The following is a 20503-nucleotide window of genomic DNA, read 5'->3' on the forward strand; positions in this document are numbered from 1 at the left end:
CCAGCCTTCTCTAAACCACACGGGTGAACCCAGCCCAGCCCCGGCCAGCTCCAGCGCGGACCCCTCAGCTAGCAAAGCCAAGGACACCCCGCCGTCACCTCCCCAGGCCAGCCCAACCCACCAGAGAACTCCAAAGGTTTCTGCAGAACTGGTCACCCTGCACCAAGTGGTGACACCAACTCAGTCGGGCTCACCCAAACCCCAGAGTGATTCCAAGCTCGGATTCTCCCAAAGCTGAGAGTATTTCAGAGATACTCAGTGAGGCTTCCTGCTGCTTCCCACCGGCCAAGTCCCTCTCCAGCCCAGGGCTGCCCTACTTCCTGGATGCCTCTCAGAGCGACGGTGGAGACCCTGAAGAAACCCATCAGGAGGTCATGAACCAACATCATGGGGCAGAGCCAGCATTTGATCCTTAATGAGACAGGATGGAGGAGAAAAGCACCCCTCCTGGCACACGCGATGGGGCGGAGGGGGGGTGAGGTACCTCCGTGTCACACAGGGTATTCTCAGGCCGCCCACCCAAACATTCAGGAGTGACCCCAGGCACCTGATGGATGCCACCTGCTGACAGGCTGGCACCCACTGGGCCTTCACCTGCAGGAGTGCTGCGGGCAGATGCACAGGAAAGGGCAGCCCCCCCACCCCCCAGTGTCCCCTCTGGGACATCACACACAGAGGCACATGAGAGCCCAGGGTTATCCACATGGCTCTGCCTGCAGGCCGTTTTCCACGAGCTTTCTGCCCCATTGCTTTCGCTCTAAACCATTAACTGGTGCTGTCTGTAGTGAATTTTCCCTCATGTGAATTACCCTGGTGCCCTTGGCCGCACTGCGTGCTGGCCGGTGACTTGCTGAACTCATCCCTCACATGCGAACGATGCCCATTGCTGCAGGGGTCGACGAGGGTCAGGTGAGATACAAAAGCCTGTTATGATTTTTTTTTTTAAATGTATTTATTTTTGGCTGCGTTGGGTCTTCATTGCTGCCCGTGGGCTTTCTCTAGTTGCCGCGAGCCAGGGCAGCTCTTCGTTGTGGTGCACGGGCTTCTCATTGCGGTGGCTTCTCTTGTTGTGGAGCATGGGCTCTAGGCGCACAGCCTTCAGTAGTTGCGGCACATGCGTTCAGTAGTTGTGACTCGTGGACTATAGAGTACAGGCTCAGTAGTTGTGGCGCGCAGGCTTAGTTGCTCCGCGGCATGTGGGATCTTCCTGGACCAGGGCTCGAACCCTTGTCCCTTGCATTGTCAAGCAGATTCTTAACCACTGAGCCACCAGGAAGCTCCTCTGCTGCTTTTTAATGTACAATCTGGCCAATTTTTTAAGATGTTTCCTGGGCTCGAGTTAAGCCCTTTGTAGGGTGCGAAGTACCTCATTCTCTTCCGTCATCATATCTGCTCTAATTCCTGACATTTATTTCCACTTTCTTTCCATGGTGCCTTACTTGTTATTGCACTGCTCTGCATTCTCCTCCTTGAAGCTATTCTCTGTCTTTCCTCTCTTCCACTAACTTCTACTTTGCTTTTCATAGAGCGTGACCTCTGGGCCCATTTCAGGCAGATCTCAGGCTCTGTACTAAATCAGTTAACAGAGGTTAGAATCCCAGCTTTCTCCAGGGATGCTGGCTTTCCTATGTGTATCTGGGGCTCCCTTCATGGGCAAGTTGACCACCAAATTGAATATTAGATTTATGAAAGCTGAGAGAATGATTGAGTACAGTGTCAGATATTGTGTCAGGAACCTTGTTGAAACTTAATTTGATTAATCATCATGACAGCGCTTGGATAGGAAGTATCTCCTTTTTATTTATGTATTTATGTATGTATTTAGTGGCCGCACTACATGGCTTGTGGGATGGCCCGTTGGGGCTGGAATCCGTGCCCCCTGCATTGGAAGCGCGGAGTCTTAACTACTGGACCACCAGGGAAGTCCTGGAAGTATCTCCTTTTGATAAAGGAGGAAACCAAGGCTCAGAGCTAACCTCTGTGAGCTGGGCTGTGTTGAGCCTGTCAGAAAAACATCACGACACTGGAAGGGTGTGTGTGAGTGTGCATGCACGCACATACGTGTGAAAGTACTATTTCATTAAACACTTATTTTGCTGGTTTTAACTGACAATTTATATTTAGTATGATCTAGCTATATTTTTGATCTTTTGGCAAAAGTGCTTTACTTCAGAACAATTAGATGGAATGTGCAAATCTTCTGTTTTCATAACGTTTGTTTTCTATTACCAAGCAGAAAGTTAACTGCACGACTGGCTTTTTCAATAACAGACCCCAGGTGCCCTGCATGGAGCCGAGATCTGATCACAGGTCCCTGCCCCAAACTCTGTCCTCTCCCTAAAACCACGGGTTTCTGCTACTCTAATATCCTCAAAATGGATCGAAGGGTCTTAAGCTACTGATACCTGTTCCTGATGGTTTTTTCTTGGGGGGGGGCGGGTTGAGAATGAGGTAGGGATTGAAGTAGAGAAAGGAAGGGGGAGGGGAGAAACCAGGGACAGTCGGCACCTTCCTCTAGAGCAGACTCTTTCCCTTCACCGCACGCGCCACTCACGTCCTCTGAGCTGTGTAGTTACCCAACCACATGCATCCATGCGTTCAGTTCAGTATATCGTTTAAAGAATTAATTGAAAACGTTTAGATTTTACGTGAGCAAATGCATGATAAGTTTATTCTGGGAAAGAAGCTAAAACATCTCTGAACTTAGTTGGCTCTCTGAAAATCTTCCAGCAGAATATTATTATTTTATGAGTGAATTAAATGTACAAAATATAAAACTACATTTTTATGCTAATTACATACAAATAGCAATGAAATTTATAAACTGAGAGAATTGTCTGAGTAGTAAAACATATTTGTTAAGACTACTAAATTAAATATTTAAATTAAACATATTTTTACTTAATACAAAATAATAAATTTTCACTATTATGGATTTCAGTTTATGCCAAAAATATTTTCAAACATTTAAAACTAGCAAATGCTACAATGTTTTCATACTAAATGTTTAAAATTTCAAGGCATAATAAATTAATCTGTTTCTTAATATAAACTATTGCACAATATTCTGGAATTAAATACTTTTTGTAACAGAAAAATTATTCCTACAAAGATTACAGGACCAAATAGTGAAAAAGCTTTTGGGTGAGTTATTTCCGGTTAAGAGTCTAAACTGTAGATTTCAACAGAAGTAGTGCCAGTAGAGGCTCACACGCGGGTGGTGACGTCGGCCGAGGGTGGGAAGGAAGTGGCCTGTTCCGAGACCCTGGGACTTCCCAGGCCAGCGAGGCGCAGTGGCGCAAAGCCCATGCGCCTGGCGTCCCAGAGGGATGCAAGAAACAAAACCCAACACTGGCACCATCTACGCAGCAGCGACGTCAAATCTGTTCTAAGATGGATCATTTCGTGAGAATCTATGTTAACAAACTGTAACAGGAGCCTTATAACTATAGCTGTTACATAGGTCCTAGCTGCACATCACAGCGGGGTTTATCTGCGCTCCGCGGGCGCTGAGGCAGTTGGAGGTGCTACTGGACCTGCAGTGCAAAATAAAGATAAGACTTTAAGGGCAAAGAGACAAAAGATGGCGCGTTTTATAAATTAAAAAATTGAACCTATTAATTTTAACTAAAAGAAAACATGTACCTCTGCACCTATTTATAAGGATTGTTACTGAAGTCTACACAAAAGTCTAGTGCACGGTCCTACCCGCAGCCACAAATCGCACGTCGGAAACATCAGCCTCCAACTTGCAGGCGGCTGGTGATCGCTGAGTCAAGCCTGCAAGTGCCGGGAAGGTTCTGCTGACACAGGAGGGCGGAGCTGAACGCGCAGTGGGGCGCGGCCTGGGCAGGGGGGCGGCTCAGCTCCACCGGGCTGTTGCGGCCCCAGGGGATGCTGCCCGGCCCCCACCGTGCACCCCGACACCGCACCCTGCGCACCCGCGTTAACGGTGCCACTCATCTAAAAGGCCAGCTAGCTATCTGGCGTGTCAGGAACACCTCGAGCGGCTGCAAAAATTGCAGTGAAAAATGACAATCCTGCGACAGGTGGAGGGAAAACACACTAAAGAAGCCTTGATGAGGTCCGGACACTTGCAGCGGCCGGCTCGGGTAGGAAAAGGCAAGCTCAGGTGGGCGATTGCTGTTCATCACGTTAAAATCCAGGATGGACAGAGGAGGAGGAACGGGAGACAGAGGGCAGCGAGTGGCCGAGGTCAGCCCCAGCGCGCCGCGGCCGGATCTGAAGTTCTGGGGAGGACGGGGCGGCACCCGGGCAGTGACACCTCGGCGACCCAGAACATGCGCAGAGGCAGGTCTGCTCAGCCAGACGGTGATTCTTCCAGGTTACAGGGGCTTTACCAAGCCTACTTAGTCTTCCACTGATTTTGAGCTGTTAAAAATTTCCTCTGAGATTAAGAGGGTCTTGCTGCTAATTTAAACACGTGGAGTATATAGCACTGCAGTGATTTATTTCCCAGTAGAAAGTGTATCACCTTAATGTCCAACGACAGTTCCTAGACCAGATCAGATATTTTGGTGGTGGTGAGGTAAATTCTATCTACTTAAGACCATGCAGAAAAACAATACTAAAAACCCTCAGAGACCCTGTGCAGGTGGGTCTCTGTGCCTGGGGCATCTGTATTTATTTATTTATATTTTTTAACATCTTTATTGGAGTATAATTGCTTTACAATGTTGTGTTAGTTTCTGCTGTATAACAAAGTGAATCAACTATACATATACATATATCCCCATATCCCCTCCCTCTTGCGTCTCCCTCTCTCCCACCCTCCCTATCCCACCCCTCTAGGTGGTCACAAAGCACCAAGCTGATCTCCCTGTGCTATGCGGCTGCTTCCCGCTAGCTATCTATTTTACGTTTGGTAGTGTATATAGGGGCACCTGTATTTAAATTAGAGGCCTCTCCTGGCCTTTCACTTCTTTACCATTATTTAAACCCACATTTCTCACGTAGTGTCTAATAAAATGTATGCCTCTGAAGTAAACTGAAATATGCTTTATCTTGTGTGATATGCATAAAAGAATAATTCTGTTGTAATAATGTAAGTGGTCCTTCTTTTGCTGTCCCCAAACTGTGTTTCTAGAAGTCTGACTTTTTTTTTTCTTTTCTTTTCTTTTTTTTTTGGCCCCTCTGCGCAGCATGCCGATCTTAGTTCCCTGACCAGGGATGGAACTTGTGCCCCCTGCAATGGAAGCGCGGAGTCTTAACTACTGGACCGCCAGGGAAGTCCTAGAACTCTGACTTTTTAAAGACATAGATATCACCAGCTTTTGTAGTTAGAACACGGGTGGTTTGGAGAGGGACCTCACAGGCTTCTGAGATGCATCATCTCCAGATTGAAGAACTATGTCCATCAATTGTTTTTGTGTCTGAGACACTTTTTATACTTGGTTGCAGGTCAGTTTCTCTATAAATACTCACTTGGAGGAGAAGACTCTGTAATAAAGGACAAGTGCATTAGTTGTTCAATTTAATAAAAGAGACTAATTTTAAAAGAATTACTCTTAATAATTCCTTAAAAATCAGTAAAAGTTTGTATGACTTAAAATGGCATCATGATGACAATGGAGAGAGGGTATCATTAAGACACTGGTCAGGCCAGTGTGGTGCCCACTGGCCTGGAAGATGGGCAGAGCTCATGTTTACAAAACATCACATAAAACACTTGAGATGCTTGAAGAGACACAACACAGCTCCTTCCTCCTTAATCAGAGAAATGGAGCCTCGGAGTGAAAATAAGTTTCCTAAAGGCAAATGGTCAATAAGTTCTAGAGCTACAGAAACTAAATATCATACTCGATAGACCTTAAGATGGACATGGCCCAAAATAAGACTAATTGTCCCTGTGACAGTGACTGTTGAAAATCAAACTAATAAACTTTTTGAACAGCTAATTTCACGGAAATGTCTCAGCTATTCAAAGTTTAATGACAAAGTTTAAGAAATGCTGATAATGGAACAAATTCAAGCTTGAACTGTGAGTTCTTTTCAGGAACTGGGGCTGTATCTGAAGCTGCCTCAGAGAGGACCAAGCATTGCAGGGATCAGAATCTTTTGGACCCAGGAGACTAAAACTGATATCATGTGTGTGGCACAACACATAAAGCATCAGAATTTTTGACAACTAGAAGAAAATGTAAAGCCACAGAAATAATGACTTTTGCTATTCATCTGAATAAAGAGGAAAGAAGCACAATATATATTATCCTCATGTGTAACTGTAACCTCAATAACTCTGCAGGTTTTTTATGCGGTTTTTAGATCACTCATTATGATATAGGTAATGAGACAAGGGGTCTCAGGGGCCGTGCACTTCACCTGGGCCTTCCTTGGCGCCTTCCGGAGCCTCCGGGTCTGGGGGCGGCTCGGCGTCCCACGGAGACTGGGACAGAGACGAAGCAGAGGCCTTGGATGTCTGCAGGGTCCTCTTGTCTCGGTCTGCTTGCTGCTGTAACCACTCAGCGTTATATCCATTGCTAATAAGTTTGGAAACGTTTGTGGGTGAACTGATTTTTTGACCAGGCCTCAAAAAGAGAAAAATTAAGTACTTAAATACAAAGGTGAAGGGTAATCCAGAAGCGTTCTCAGCGAACATACTGATGGTAAATTAGATGCGTTACTGTCCCTGAAGACACAACAGAGATGCTTCTCCCTCTCTCCCTCTATCTCTCTTTCTCAATCTCTCTCCACTTTTAAGCATAAGGAAGTAACCTCCAAGCATCCTTGTACACAGTGAGCGCATACTTAGTTCAGTTTCCAAAACCTTTCTTCAGAACAGCCAAAGAGAAGAAGAATTCCAGCATTTCCCAGGGATGCCTTCTTCTGAAAGAACCGCCCCTTCCCTGGGGAGGGATGAGTGACTCAGACTCTACCACTTTCAAACAAATTGTTACTTTCTTAATTAGTTCTTCCCTGTTCATGTTAAAGATTATCTGCTGCTTCTTTACACACTTCTGTCTTCTCTCTGTCATTTACATCTTTGCAGACCTTATCATAACCTCCATTAGGAGAGGCGGGGAGATCAGATGTAAAACAGGTGACGCATATCACCTGTGCCCTCCGACCCTTGGGTTTCTTACTTGTAAATCACTCTGTTGTCAAGAGTCTTCCTAATGGCTCTGGCGGGCTCTCTCTCTCTCTATATATATAGATAGATAGATAGATAGATATAGATATATAGATATAGATAGGTAGATATAGAAATATAGATGGATATAGATAGACAGAAAGACATAGAGGTATACAGATATAGATAGATAGATAGATAGTTGATGGATGATAGATAGATATAATTTTTTTGCCCTCCCAGTCTGAGTGTGGTGCTTTCATGGCATTTGTCACACAATGTAACTGATTGATTGCTCCTCCCCCAGCCTCACTAGAGGAGAAGCAATTGTAAGAAGTAGTCAGACAATTAACGGCATTAATTCTAGCACTACAGTGAGATTCTGGGGACGGGAAGAGAAACAGAAGGCCTCGGGGACCCCCGCTCCAGCTGGGCGAGTAATGAAGTGTCAGGGCGCCTGACAGATGTTCCAGCTGAATGCAGAGCCAAGGACTCACCAGGCGCAGACACCAGGGTCCAGGCCTTGGGGACAGAGAACGTCAGGACTGAGTAGCACACACATGTGGCCCCAAGTTTATAGGGTGAGCTTGGGTGACACAGGCTGACAGAGGAGAGAGCTCAGCTCAGCGCTCAGGGCGGGGGAGGATGGGTCCACAGGGGCCCAGGGGGCACCCAGAGGGAAGGGAAAATGGAAGAGGAGGCCAGTAGACAGGGCCAGGCCATGGGAAGTTGTGCCATTGAAGTCACATCACCACAACCTGCTGCTGGGAAGCGAATACTGTTAGGCCGGCATCAGCATCGTGTATTGGAGCCATGGTTGTCACTGTTGTCACTTGGACCAAAGACCAAACCCAAACCGAATCCAGACCACGCTGGCGCAGCCTGTGCACTTACATGGGGGGAAAGGATAGTTTGCTTCCTGCAGGGTCTTTGGGGCCAAGCGGGGTCCCGGCTTTGCTCGGATACTTGGACTTGATGGCTGGTAGCCTCACCTGTACAGAGAGACACACGATACCCTGACTTAGAAGGGTTTGCTCCCTGCACTTTCTCAGCCCCTGCATGGCTCTGTCAATGGTTTGGCGGCAGTACAGCATCCAGCCTTTTATAGGGCATGGGCACCGTGACCCTGGTTAGCATCCGAAGCCTCTGTTTATTGCTGGGAAGTGTCACCAGGAGCAGCCCGTTCACTGAACATGCCAACCCCCCAGAGCCAGGCTCAGGGCTGGGACAGGGTGTCTTGAGGACAGACAGCCGGCCCGCTGCACGCAGCTGACACTGCACAGTGCTCAACTCTGCGAGCCCCGGAATAAACTTCCAGGGTTTCTCTTCCAAGCAGACACTGCGAAGCGGGCTGGGGTCAGGCGAGGAACCTGCCAGCCAGCGAGGCCGCTCCCCTGTCGTGCGGGGGGAGGGCGGCCAACCTTGCTCATCGTCAGGACCCACTGCCGGTTTTAACATGAACGTCACCAGTTCACCCACAGATCCCCACGTCCCAGGAGCCACGCCAGCCCCATGAACCGAGACACCGCCACCAGAAAGCCACTGACCCGAGATGGCCTTCACAGGGTGCCTTTGAAACAGAAATGCCTTGAAAGTGTGTGCCCTGCAGTCGGTGCTCCTTCAAGGTCAAATACAAATACCCAGGGTTTGCACAGAAGAAAAGCAGCGTCTCCTCTTCCCTTCTTGTCCGTACAGAGTATTCCGGGGAATTTTAACTTAAACCCTTAAACAGAACGGGCTTGTTCAGAAACTGGATAATGTCCTTTCTATCTGGGCAGATGAGAAGTGACGGCCAACTTTCCCAGAGATGAGTGTCAGCTGGTTAAAACACACTCAGTAAAAGGCAATCTTACCTCAAGGATCGCATTCATAAGGAGAAGAAGGAAGCTAATTTCCCGTGGCCTCTGGCCTTTTAGCAGATCGAACTTAAGATGCAGATGCCGGGGCCACGAGACACACCCTGCCGACAAGCACATCGCGGGGCGTGCTCCGGGCGGCAAGCAAAACCATGCCATCTAGTGGGGCTCCAGTCACCTTTTTTTTCTCCTTTACCAGTTCCTCTGCCTCTCTTTGCCAAACCGTCTTCATGTCAAAGTCGAAGGGCCCCCTTCTGGACTCGTAGTTGCCACTGGCGTGATCGCGGTTAGACTCTTCATAAACCATGTAATCCGGTATGGACGCAGCGGGGACCCTGCAGAAACGGACGGAAGGGCCCCGGCCCGCGGCTTAGGGCCACCTCCTGACCTCCCCTCTCTGCCTCCCTCCTTCCCCCTCCCCCCGCCCCAGCACCTAGCTCTGACCTTCTCCAGTCCCCGCCCACCCACACCCCCCTCACTTTCTGGGCTCCTGGTTCTGCTAGGATAAAGTCCAGGCCCTTAGAAGAGGGGGAGGGGAAGGGGGAGGGGGAGAGGGAGGGGAGGGGGAGAGGGAGGGGAGGGGAGAGGGAGGGGAGGGGAGGGGGAGGGGAAGGGGAGGGGAGGGGAGGGGAGGGGAGGGGAGAGGGAAGGGCCCTCCGGGATGCAGCGGCGGGGAGAAGCTGGGCAACCAGCCGACCCCCAGCAAGGACGGGACGGAAGAGGGCGTCCAGCCTCCCGGAGACAGTGGGCTGCAGGGAGGCGGCGGGCGGAGAGGCCGGGCGCGGAGGTCAGAGGCTGGGGACGCAGGCCTGGGCGGGGCCGCAACGCGGGGGTCAGGATACTCACTGCCTCCGGTCGGCCGTCGGCGGCTGGCTGTGGTGGACGTACCAGTCTGGCAAGGAGTAGGCCACGGGGGAGCCCTTACTGGTCCCGGGGGCAAAGTGCTTCAACAGATCTCGAGGCCAAAAAGACACGGCTGTGAGCGGCCTGCGCATTACCAGCAGGCAGGTCGCAGCGACGAGGGGACCGGCTCTCCTCCTGGACTCCACTGGGCCGGGGACAGCACGCCGGGGTGTCCGCGGTGTCCTCACCCGCCAGTGCTCGTGCTGCCTGGTGCCCAGAGGACATCCCTCCTGTACCCCTGCCCCGCCGCAGGCCACCTCCTCCCTGTCTCTGGGGGGGAGGGGGAGGGGTCCTTGCCCCAGGGCGGTATCTGCGGGGACAGAACTCCTCGGGCCCCCCGGGGGGCTGCGCCCTGGCTCCTCTCTCTGGCCAGGACAGTCTGCTCTCCACCCCCCACGCGGCAGTTCTGGGGTGAGCCGCCCCCTCCAGGTTTCCGGTGAAGCGGGGCACCGGCCCCTCTAAATCCTGGGGGCAGGGGGAGTGTTAACCGGTGCCCCGCTTGGAGCCAGGCTGAGAGGGTCAGAGACGCGCTCAGGCTCTAGCTCCCGCCGACCCCCCGACTTGCTGCCAGGTCTTCATCCCCCTCCCCCGGCTTGAGGGCTTTTCCCAGGCAGGGGTCAGTCAGGCGGGGAAGCGGGAGCGACTAGTCTTGCCTGCTAAGCGGGCGCGACGGCCAGCATCGACTGTTCGACTGTTCTTACTATTAGAAAGACATGTATAACTTTTTTCTTTTTTGAACTTTCCATTTTTAAATATTTCAGACTTAGACAAAAGGTCCAAAAAATGGTATGAATTCCCCTAAACCCTTCACCCAGATGCCTCAAATGCTGCGTTTCGTTTCCCATTTGCTTTATTGCTCTTTCTCTCTCCCCCCCCCCACCCATTAGTATTGTCACTGTCATTGCTGTTTGGGGGACCGTTTGGGAGGCTTCCAGAGACAGTTATGACATAATCACAGTGTAGTGATCAAAATCAGGAAATTAGTGTGATGCAATCCTTTTATCCAGTTTACAGATCTTGTTCAGATTCTGCCAGCAGTCCCACTAATGTCCTAACTGGTGGCTGGGGAGTGGGGAGGTGGTGGACCTTCTGTGCTTTACACGCAGTGAATCACATGGTCTGTTCCGGGCTTTTGACCATTAAAGCCAGGTGCTGCCCTCTGCCATGTCGCCCACTCTCCCCGTGACAACCTCCACAGCAGGAACAGGGGTCAGAAAGAGAGAAAGGTCAGCGTTTCTCAGGCTCGTTCACCACAAAGGCCAGCCAGAAGGTGTGCTAGATAGACGTGACTCCTAACTTGACCAGCAACTTTAATTAGCACAGCTGAACAGGCCTTTCTCAGTTACATCATGGGTAAAAGTGTGGTGTTCATAAACATCACCATGGACACTCATCCCTGGCCTCCCATTACCAAGAAGATATTAATACACAGGATGAGGGATGATGAGACAGAGCAACAGGAACAAAGATGCTTCACAGGCGACTGGGGAAGGGGTGGCCCTGAGCTGGGCGACTGCAGTGCAGAGACAGAGACTGCAGCTAGACAGGGAGTCACCACAGGGGTGTCACTCAGAAGGAAAATCCCAGTTCGGTGAACTCACAGCCTAGTAGGTCTTTCCCATAAACGGCAGCACGCCCCTGAAGAGTCTGCACCCTGAACTGTATCCATTGACCTGGACTTCCTACGGCCTTGGGCAAAGCTCATACACTTCACATATTTTTACAGGGAGGACACAATGACCAGACGACCGTGTCACTCCCGCCACAAAGCACAAGCCTGCAGTGCTTACCGGGCTGGCCACCTTGCTTCGCCAGCTTCACGTACTCTGAGTCCGTTTCCTTCACCAAGCACCTTCGTGCCCCGGGCGTGTGCCCACTGGGGGCTGCCCTCAGGTCACTGAGGCCTGGGATCTGGGACGCTGGCGGGGCATCCACGGCTTTCTCAGACTGCTTCACAGGAAGGTGGTAATACCAATCTAGGGAAGAGGAGGCCAAGGGTCAGGTCATTACTTACGGAATCCAGGCTGGTTTGGTCCACTGCTCAGAAGATAACTACACCAGGGAGGGCGTCACACCCTCCCAGGACACCAGAAGAGGACATCAACATGGGGCACCAGCACAGGTGAAACTGCCCTCTTGTAAATGCCTGTCACCCGAGGCATAACCCTGCCAGTCGTGTAGTTAACAGTCCCTAAAGGCCACGAGCAGCAGCCACGGCGCCCAGCAGATGACAAGCACCTTCTAGAAGGCCTGCTGGCCCCTCTGCTGCTGGCTGCCCCTCTGTCCCAAAGCAGTGAGAGCAGAGCCCTTCCCTGGGGTTTTTAGCCTCCCAGTGAGGTATCCAAATCCCCTACATGTGCAGCTCTCTCTCTCTTCTCCTTCAATCCTCCATGAATTGGGACTAGACTGCATTTCCGGGAGTACACATTCCTGAAAGATCCCAAAGCACTTAAAACGTGGGCAAGCCTCTGGACTATGTGACCAAATGTTAGCCAAGATTTGATCAACTTAGAACTTTAAAAACACTGAGATATCTTGATAAAAACTCTTACCAAAGTGGGCACAGAGGGACCATATCTCAACATAATAAAAGCTATTTATGACAAACCCACAGCCAGCATGATACTCAATGGTAAAAAGCTGAAAGCCTTCCCACTAAACTCTGGAACAAGACAAGGATGCCCACTCTCACCACTTCTATTCAACATAGTATTAGAAGTCCTAGCCACAGCAATCAGACAAGAAAAAGAAATAAAAAGTTTTCAAATTGGTAGGGAAGAGGTAAAATTGTCATTATATGCAGATGAAATGATACTATATATAGAAAACCCTAAAGACTCCACACAAAAACTACTAGAACTGATAAATGAATTCAACCAGGTAGCAGGATACAAGATTACAGAAATCTGTTGCATTTCTTTACAGTAACAATGAAATATCAGAAAGGGAAAGTAAAAAAAAAAAAAAAATCCCTTTTAAAATCACATCAAAAAGACAAAAAAAAAAAAACTTAGGAATAAACCTGACCAAGGAGGCAAAAGACTTATATGCTGAGAACTATAAAACACTGATAAAGAAAACTGAAGATGATTCAAAGAAATGGAAAGATATCCCATGCTCTTGGGTTGGAAAAATTAATACAGTAAGTTCCCTACATATGAACCTTTAAGTTGCACACTTTCAAAGATGTGAACATGCATCTGGTTCCAGCAAGGAACCAGAACCTGTGCCATCAACATCAGGCATGAGTGAAATTGCAGCTTGCCCTCCAACTCCTATTGCTCATGATCCTTCAGCTCTACCATCTCCCACCTCCTCTCCATCCTCCAGTCAGTAATTCTTCTTGCCTGTTAACTGGATGCCAGCCCCTGGATGCCAGCTGTTGTACTGTACTTTTCAAGGTACTGTACTGTATGATTAAAAATATTTTCTTTACTTTTTGTTTGTTTTTTATGTATTATTTGTGTTAAAAGTATTATAAACCTATTACAATACAGTACTATATAGCCGATTGTGTTATTTGGGTACATAAGCGAACTTTGTTGGACTTATGAACAAATTGGACTCTCAGAACGGAACTTGTTTGTATGTAGGGGACTTACTGTATTGTTAAAATGGCCATACTACCCAAAGCAATCTATAGCTTTAACATGATGCCTATCAAATTACCCATGACATTTTTCACAGAACTAGAACAAATAATCCTAAAATTTATATAGGACCACAAAAGACCCAGAATTGCCAAAGCAATCCTGAGGAAAAAGAAAAAGCTGGAGACATAACTGTTCCAGACTTCAGACGAAACTACAAAGCTACAGAAATCAAAACAGTGTGGTATTGGCACAAAAACAGACCTACAGATCAGTGGAACAGAATAAAGAGCCCAGAAATAAACCCACACACCTAGGGTCAATTAATCTGTGACAAAGGAGGCAAGAATATATAATGAGGAAAAGACAGTCTCTTTAGCAAGTGGTGTTGGGAAAGTTGGACAGCCACATGTAAATCAATGAAGTTAGAACACTCTCTCTCTCACACACAAAAATAAACTCAAAATGGCTTAAAGACTTAAATATAAGACATGATGCCATAAAACTCCTAGAAGAGAACATAGGCAAAACATTCTCTGACATAAATCGTAGCAACATTTTCTTAGGTCAGTCTCCCAAGGCAATAGAAATAAAAGCAAAAATAAACAAGTGGGACCTAATCAAACTTATAAGCTTTTGAATAGAAAAGGAAATCTAAGCAAAACGAAAAGACAACCTATGGACTGGGAGAAAATATTTGCAAACTATGTGATGGACAAGGGCTTAATGTCCAAAATATACAAACAGCTCATACAACTCAATAACAAAAATCTAAACAATCCAATCAAAACATGGGCAGAAAACCTAAATAAACATTCAGAAGACACACAGGTGGCCAATAGGCAAATGAAAAGATGCTCAACATCACTAATTATTAGAGAAATGCAAATCAAAACTACAATGAGTTATCACCTCACAACAGTCAGAATAGCCATCATCAAAAAGTCTACAAATAATAAATGCTAGGGACTGCCCTCGTGGTGCAGTGGTTAAGAATCCACCTGTCAGTGCAGGGGACACGGGTTCGAGCCCTGGTCCAGGAAGATCCCACAACTAAGCCAATGTGCCACAACTATTGAGCCTGTGTTCTAGAGCCCACAAGTCACAACTACTGAGCCCTCGTGCCACAACTACTGAAGCCGCGCTCTGCAACAAGAGAAGCCACTGCAATGAGAAGCCCGCACACCACAACAAAGAGTAGCCTCTGCTCACCACAACTAGAGAAAGCCCACGCACAGCAACAAAGACCCAACGCAGCCAAAAATTAATTAATTAATTAATTAAAAAAATAATAAATGCTGGAGAGGGTGTGGAGAAAAGGGAACCCATCTACACTGTTGGTGGGAATGTATATTGGTGTAGCCACTATGGAGAACACTATGGAGTTTCCTTAAAAGAATTAAAATAGAGCTACCATATGATCCTGCAATCCCACTCTTGGGCATGTATCCGGAAAAGATGAAAACTCTAATTCAAAAAGATAGAGGCACCCCTATGTTCATAAGCAGCACTATTTACAATAGCCAGGACATGGAAGCAACCTAAATGTCCATCAACAGATGAATGGATAAAGAAGATGTGGCACATATATACAATGGAATATTACTCAGCCATAAAAAAGAATGAAATAATGCCATCTGCAGCAACATGGATGGACCTAGAGATCATCATACTAAGTGAAGTAAGTCAGAGTCAGAGAAAGACAAATACCACATATATCACTTATATGTGGAATCTAAAAAAAAGATACAAATGAGCTTATTTACAAAACAGAAATAGACTCACAAACATAGAAAACAAACTTATGGTTACCAAAGAGGAAAGGTGGGTGGGAGGGATAAATTAGGCGGTTGAGATTCACATATATACATTACTATATATAAAATAGATAATCTATCATGACCTACTGTATAGCACAGGGAACTCTACTAAATATTTACCTATAATGGAAAAGAATATGAAAAAGAATAGATATATATGTATAAGTGAATCACTTTGCTGTACACCAGAAACTAACACAATATTGTGGATCAACTATACTCCAATTGGAAAAACAAACAAACAAACACTGAACCAGAAGTAAGAGCCTAACTGAACAGGTTTGCTAATTTGACAGGAGCAGAAAGATGCAGGACTGCGTGCAGCCATCAGGGAGGCTTCACTGGCAAACAATGTTATCTGAACCCCACCGCTTTCCTTTTGCTTGAGGCCAAAGCGGGACGAGTCGCCAGACAGGAAAGGAGAGCAGCACTCAGGAGGGTGGCTGAACGGGGCGGGGCAGGGGGGGCGGGGCTTTGTCCCGGGCATCCTCATGCTGTGGGAAGCTTCTGGGGCCGCAGATTGGCAGGGGTGGGCTGCGCGTGGCTTCCATGGAAACATCAAGTCTGGTCCCACAAGGGTGAAGCGCGGTGAGTGTAGATAAAGCTGTGGGATTTCTAGGGGAGAGGGTCCCGTGAAGAGGAGGGTGGGAGGACAAACGGGGGTGGTGAATGAAGGCAAGCTTGCTCCCTGCCCTCCGTCCCCATCGATCTGAATCCCCCGCCCCACCCAGCGTGGCCACGGGGGGGGGGGGGGCGGTGTGTGTGTGAGCTAAACTGGCCTTGTCAGAGCCCTGAGGCCCCCTCAGTGGGCACCCAAGTCACAGCCCTGCAGGCTGCTTTGTGACCACCTGTGAGAGTCCCTGCCAGGAGCGAGAGGTGTGGGCAGAAGCCCAGGGACCTGTAGTGATCAGGCCCGCTTATGGCTCCACAGAGAGAAGACCCTGGGACACTCGGGCTCTTGGTGTGCTGGTGACTCTTTGTGTCAGAAACTGATTAACCGCATGTCCAAATATAAGAACAAATATCACAGCTGATTGAAAACTTTGGACACAAAATCCAGGAGTGTGAGATAAGAAAGATGCCACTATCATAGCACAAGTAACTCTTGCATTTACGAGCTTACTGGAACCAGCTGTCAAAAATGCATGGCGTTCAGGGAATTCCCTGGCAGTCCAGTGGTTAGGAGGGCCCAGGTTCAATCCCTGGTCGGGGAACTAAAATCCCACAAGCTGTGCGTCGTGGCCAAAAAAAAAAAAAAAAAAAAAAGCATGGCATTCAGGGTCTAACATAGGACCGGCTCCTGGCAGGTGTGATGGGTAATTATGTGTCGCCTTAGCTAGGCCACAGTTCCCAGATGTTTAGTCCGGCACGTTACTGTGAAGGTGCTTTTTAGAATTCGGCCCCCAGACAGCCTTTGGACTCAGGACTGCAGCATCAGCCCTTCCCTGGGTCTCCGGCCTGCAGATTTTGGACCTGCCTGCTACCCAACTGTGTGAGCCAATTCCTCAAAATAAATGAATCTCCCAGTCAATCTCCCTTCCTCTCTCTCTCTCTCTCTCTCTCTCTCTCTCTCTCCACACACACACACACACACACACACACACACACACACACACACACACACATATCGCTGGGCTACGGAGAACCCCGACTGGTACAGTAGGAGCACAGGAAGGCGGCGCTGAATAGATCCCTTTACACAAGCACACATGGATCCCAGGAACAAGAAGTCACCGTCCTCTGGAGCTAAAAGTTAGCCACCCAGTCTGTACTTGGAACTAAAGCTACTTCAATGCATGACAATGAATGTTCATGGGAAATCTTTTATATATCTAAAGAACAGTAATTAGATGAACAGTATAGTGGAAACACTATAGTTTTGAAAATGAGAAACCACCCCCTGGGAAAGCTTTAAAGAAGTGTGCCCAAGCTCACAGAGAAGAAATTTAAGAGCTAGGAGGATGGGTAGGACCATCTTATCTGCTTGTATTCAGCGCAAATATTTTCCTTTAGAGGGAAGGCATTCGGTTCCAGCTTTATTCTTCCTCTCTGTGTTTTGATTACTAATTAATCCACAGAGAACAGAGTGGCTTCTACTTCTCAGTACTGGAAGTTTTGGGCGGGCACTGAGCTCTAACCCAGCTGGCTGTTTATCACTGCGTGCCCTGCTCAGAGAGCCAGCACACGAGTCACTGTGAACCAACTGTCACCACACACACACACACACACACACACACACACACACACACACACACACACACACAGGGTTAAAGGAACGAGAACTGTCTTGTCCTCAAACATTATCAGTACTTGTACGGCGCCAGGTCACTTAACTACCATGTAGATTCCTTTACGGGCTCCCCTGCCCCCTCGCGTGCTTGCTTCATCCATAAGGAGCCAGGCTCAGAGAGACTGCAAAGTGACTCAGCCCCGCAGCTCTCTGGTGTCTGAGGGCACATCCCACGGGGCTCTGGAGCCCTGCCTTTGGGCCGCCGCGGCCTTGGAGAACAGGGCAGCCTCCTGAAACTCTGAGCCTCGGCTTCCTCACCTATAAACCAGGGCTAAGGGCCCCTCGGCAGGTTGTTCTGAAGTTCAGTGTCAGTGTGACAGTGTTTAGCAGAGCACCTGGTGAGTGTCGCCGTCTTCTGCGCTGCTCACACGGGGAGGCCACACACTAAGGCACTGAGACGTCAGACCCAGGCTGAGAGCCCACCGTGGAGACGGACACCCAGGCCTCCTGTCCCCTGCCCCATTCCCAGCACAGCCACGGACCCACCCATAGTGGCCACAGCAGAGCTCCAGGCAAGAAGCATGTTGAGACTGTGAAGAAGACCACACTTGGTCCCTCTGCCCGCAGCCCCCCTGCCAGCCCTCACCCTGCCTTTCCCAGCCGAGCTCTGGGGCTCTCTTCTCCTCCCTCCTTCTCCAGCCCTCCTCCAGATGGGGCAGCGTAAAAATCAAGGCAAAATCAGACTCCAGCACCCAGGTCTTCCTCCTTCCCTTCTGCCAGTTTCACAGTGAGAAGCCCAGTGCCATCGGAGCCTCCACCAGAGGCTTGTTTCCTGTGTCCCACTGCTTAAAGCAGGAGACATAGTTACCCTGGTTGGGGTCTAAATTAGGAGCAAGAGATAGGTGATCAATGAAATACATGGGGATGCAGCTGAAAATGAAAGTGCCCAAGCCAACATACAGGGAGACCCCTGTGAGACTTACACAGGGTTGCTGTTACAGAGAAATTTTCAGAGACGCTATTGCTCCAAAAACTGAGGCGCTCCAACAGCAGTGGGTAGCCTGGCTTTCTTTTGTTGAATATAGGGAAAAAAACAAACAAGCAAACTAACAAACCTAGTTTCCCCCCCCCCCCATGCTACCCTTTAAGCCTTGCTTCCACACTGGGGCATAGGGGCAGTGCGCAGCTTTCTCTGAGGGTACCCCGTGTTGTCCTGTCCCCTCCCGGCAGCCCCCGCTGGTGTGAGCCAGTCCAGCCGAGCCAGTCCAGCCGCAGAGCAAACGCGGGTTTCCTCTCCTCGGGTCACTCACCGCAGGGAGCATAGCGGCTTGCGGCGCCGTGCAGCTCCTTGCTCGTGTTCCTCATGCCGGGAGACACGCTGGACCGGCTGTTCTCTGTTCTCGGGTGAACCAGGAACCGACGCGGGGGTTGAGCTGCAGAGGCCGGGTCCCCGTTCCTGCTCTGTCTGTCCTCCTCCACCTGACAGGTATGCAGGCGTCTCACTATTCGGGACATGCGGTCAAGTCCAGGCAGGGTATACATCAGGGGCACATCCACACGGGTATACAGCAGGGACACGTCCAGGCAGGGTATACAGCAGGGGCACACACACGCCGAGTAGACAGCAGGTCCCGAGGTACCCCGCCCCCGGCCCGGATGACGGGGGGCCCCCTCCCTGCCCGGACCCCACTGGCCGTCTGACCCCGCTCACCTACCGGCCTAGGGTCTGGGTGATTGCCACCTGCAGCGTCCGAGGCCACTCTGTTCCAGCGGGCGGCTGGGACCAACCCCAAACTCCCAGCGCGGCGCGGAACCACAGCAACCCGCGTCGCCGGGGCAACGGCCTGGGCCAACCGGCGGTCACAGCGGGAGCAGCGGCAGCCAATCGGGGCAGTGTGAGGGGCCGCAGCCGGCCAGTCAGCTCCAGGGGCAGAACTCGGGCTCCTACTACCAACTGCCCGGCGCCGGTGCGTCACCTCGGTGCTGGCCTGGGCGTGGCCGCGCTGCTGGCCGGGCGAGGCCTCAGGGCGTGGCGGGGACGTGACTGCGCTGCTGACAGAGGCGTTGCCTCGGTGCTGGCCTGGGCTAGGCCGCGCTGCTGGCGGGGCGAGGCATGGGGCGTGCTGGGGACGAGGCCGGCCTCAGAGTTCTGGTGCGCCCTCCCCTCCCTGACGTCCAAGAAATCCGACAGAGATTTTCTTGTCAACCTCCCATTCATTTAATGCATTAAAAAAAAAGAGGACAGGGCTTCCCTGGTGGCGCAGTGGTTAAGAAGCCATCTGCCAATGCAGGGGACACGGGTTCGAGCCCCGGTCCAGGAAGATGCCACATGCCGCGGAGCAACTAAGCCCATGCGTCACAACTACTGAGCCTGCGCGCTAGAGCCCGCGAGCCACAACTACTGACGACCGCATGCCTAGAGCCCCTGGTCCACAACAAGAGAAGCCACTGCAATGAGAAGCCCGTGCACCCCAACGAAGAGTAGCCCTGCCCTCTGCAACTAGAGAAAGCCCACGCTGCAACTAGAGAAAGCCCATGCGCAGCAACGAAAACCCAACGCAGCTAAAAATAAATATTAATTATTTTTTAAAACGGACAAATAAGTACCTGGGAAAACTCAGCACACAGCCATTTCTGCCAACTGTGTATCAGTAGTAAAATTACCATGTAAACGTCTTCCACACACTTTATTTTTTCAGTATTTCTGGTTTGGAAATTGAGAGATCCTTTAAAAAAAAGTCTTTGGCAGTGTTTCCTCGGAACAGTGTTCAAAGTCCCAACGCTTGACTTCAGTGCGAACTTTTGTCCCACCTGGATTCGGTCTCTGTTGTGAGTCGTGCTCCCCACTCTGCTCCGTGAGCCCAGAGGCCGCAGCAGGGGCCACGACGTGGTCATCGGACAGAATGATGGAGAGAACTAGCCGCTAGAGACCCTGTGGTTCCCACCACCCGGGCAGTAGTATGGAGCTAAGGTTTTCTTTAGCAGTAAAAAGAAAAATCAAAATGTCTTTAAAG

General features: G+C 49.7%; 1 protein-coding gene and 1 long non-coding RNA gene across 8 annotated transcripts; one reads left to right on the plus strand and one right to left on the minus strand.

Moving 5' to 3' along the window:
• Window positions 1-2427: 2427 nt before the first annotated feature.
• On the minus strand, window positions 2428-19456 carry C9H7orf57 (chromosome 9 C7orf57 homolog). 7 transcript variants are annotated; one of them, XM_033402244.2, is made up of 9 exons: window positions 19205-19456; window positions 18800-18968; window positions 11640-11825; window positions 9793-9901; window positions 9125-9281; window positions 7985-8082; window positions 6343-6548; window positions 5446-5460; window positions 2428-3536 (listed from the first exon to the last, which is right to left on the minus strand). In XM_033402244.2, exons 2-9 carry the CDS (start codon window positions 18852-18854, stop codon window positions 3490-3492), a joined length of 873 nt encoding a protein of 290 aa, XP_033258135.1. In that variant the 5' UTR covers window positions 18855-18968; window positions 19205-19456; the 3' UTR covers window positions 2428-3489. The 7 variants fall into 7 exon arrangements, 5 of the variants coding, with proteins under 5 accessions (XP_033258135.1, XP_033258133.1, XP_033258137.1 ...); XM_033402242.2 differs by having other exon boundaries at window positions 18800-18991; XM_033402246.2 differs by having other exon boundaries at window positions 19201-19456.
• LOC125965489 (uncharacterized) lies at window positions 3530-5654 on the plus strand. The gene is made up of 2 exons (XR_007479414.1): window positions 3530-4215; window positions 5163-5654. It is a non-coding gene; the product is annotated as an uncharacterized LOC125965489 (long non-coding RNA).
• Window positions 19457-20503: the final 1047 nt, after the last annotated feature.

This window comes from Orcinus orca, chromosome 9 (assembly GCF_937001465.1).
Source record: "Orcinus orca chromosome 9, mOrcOrc1.1, whole genome shotgun sequence".
NCBI lineage: Eukaryota > Metazoa > Chordata > Mammalia > Artiodactyla > Delphinidae > Orcinus > Orcinus orca.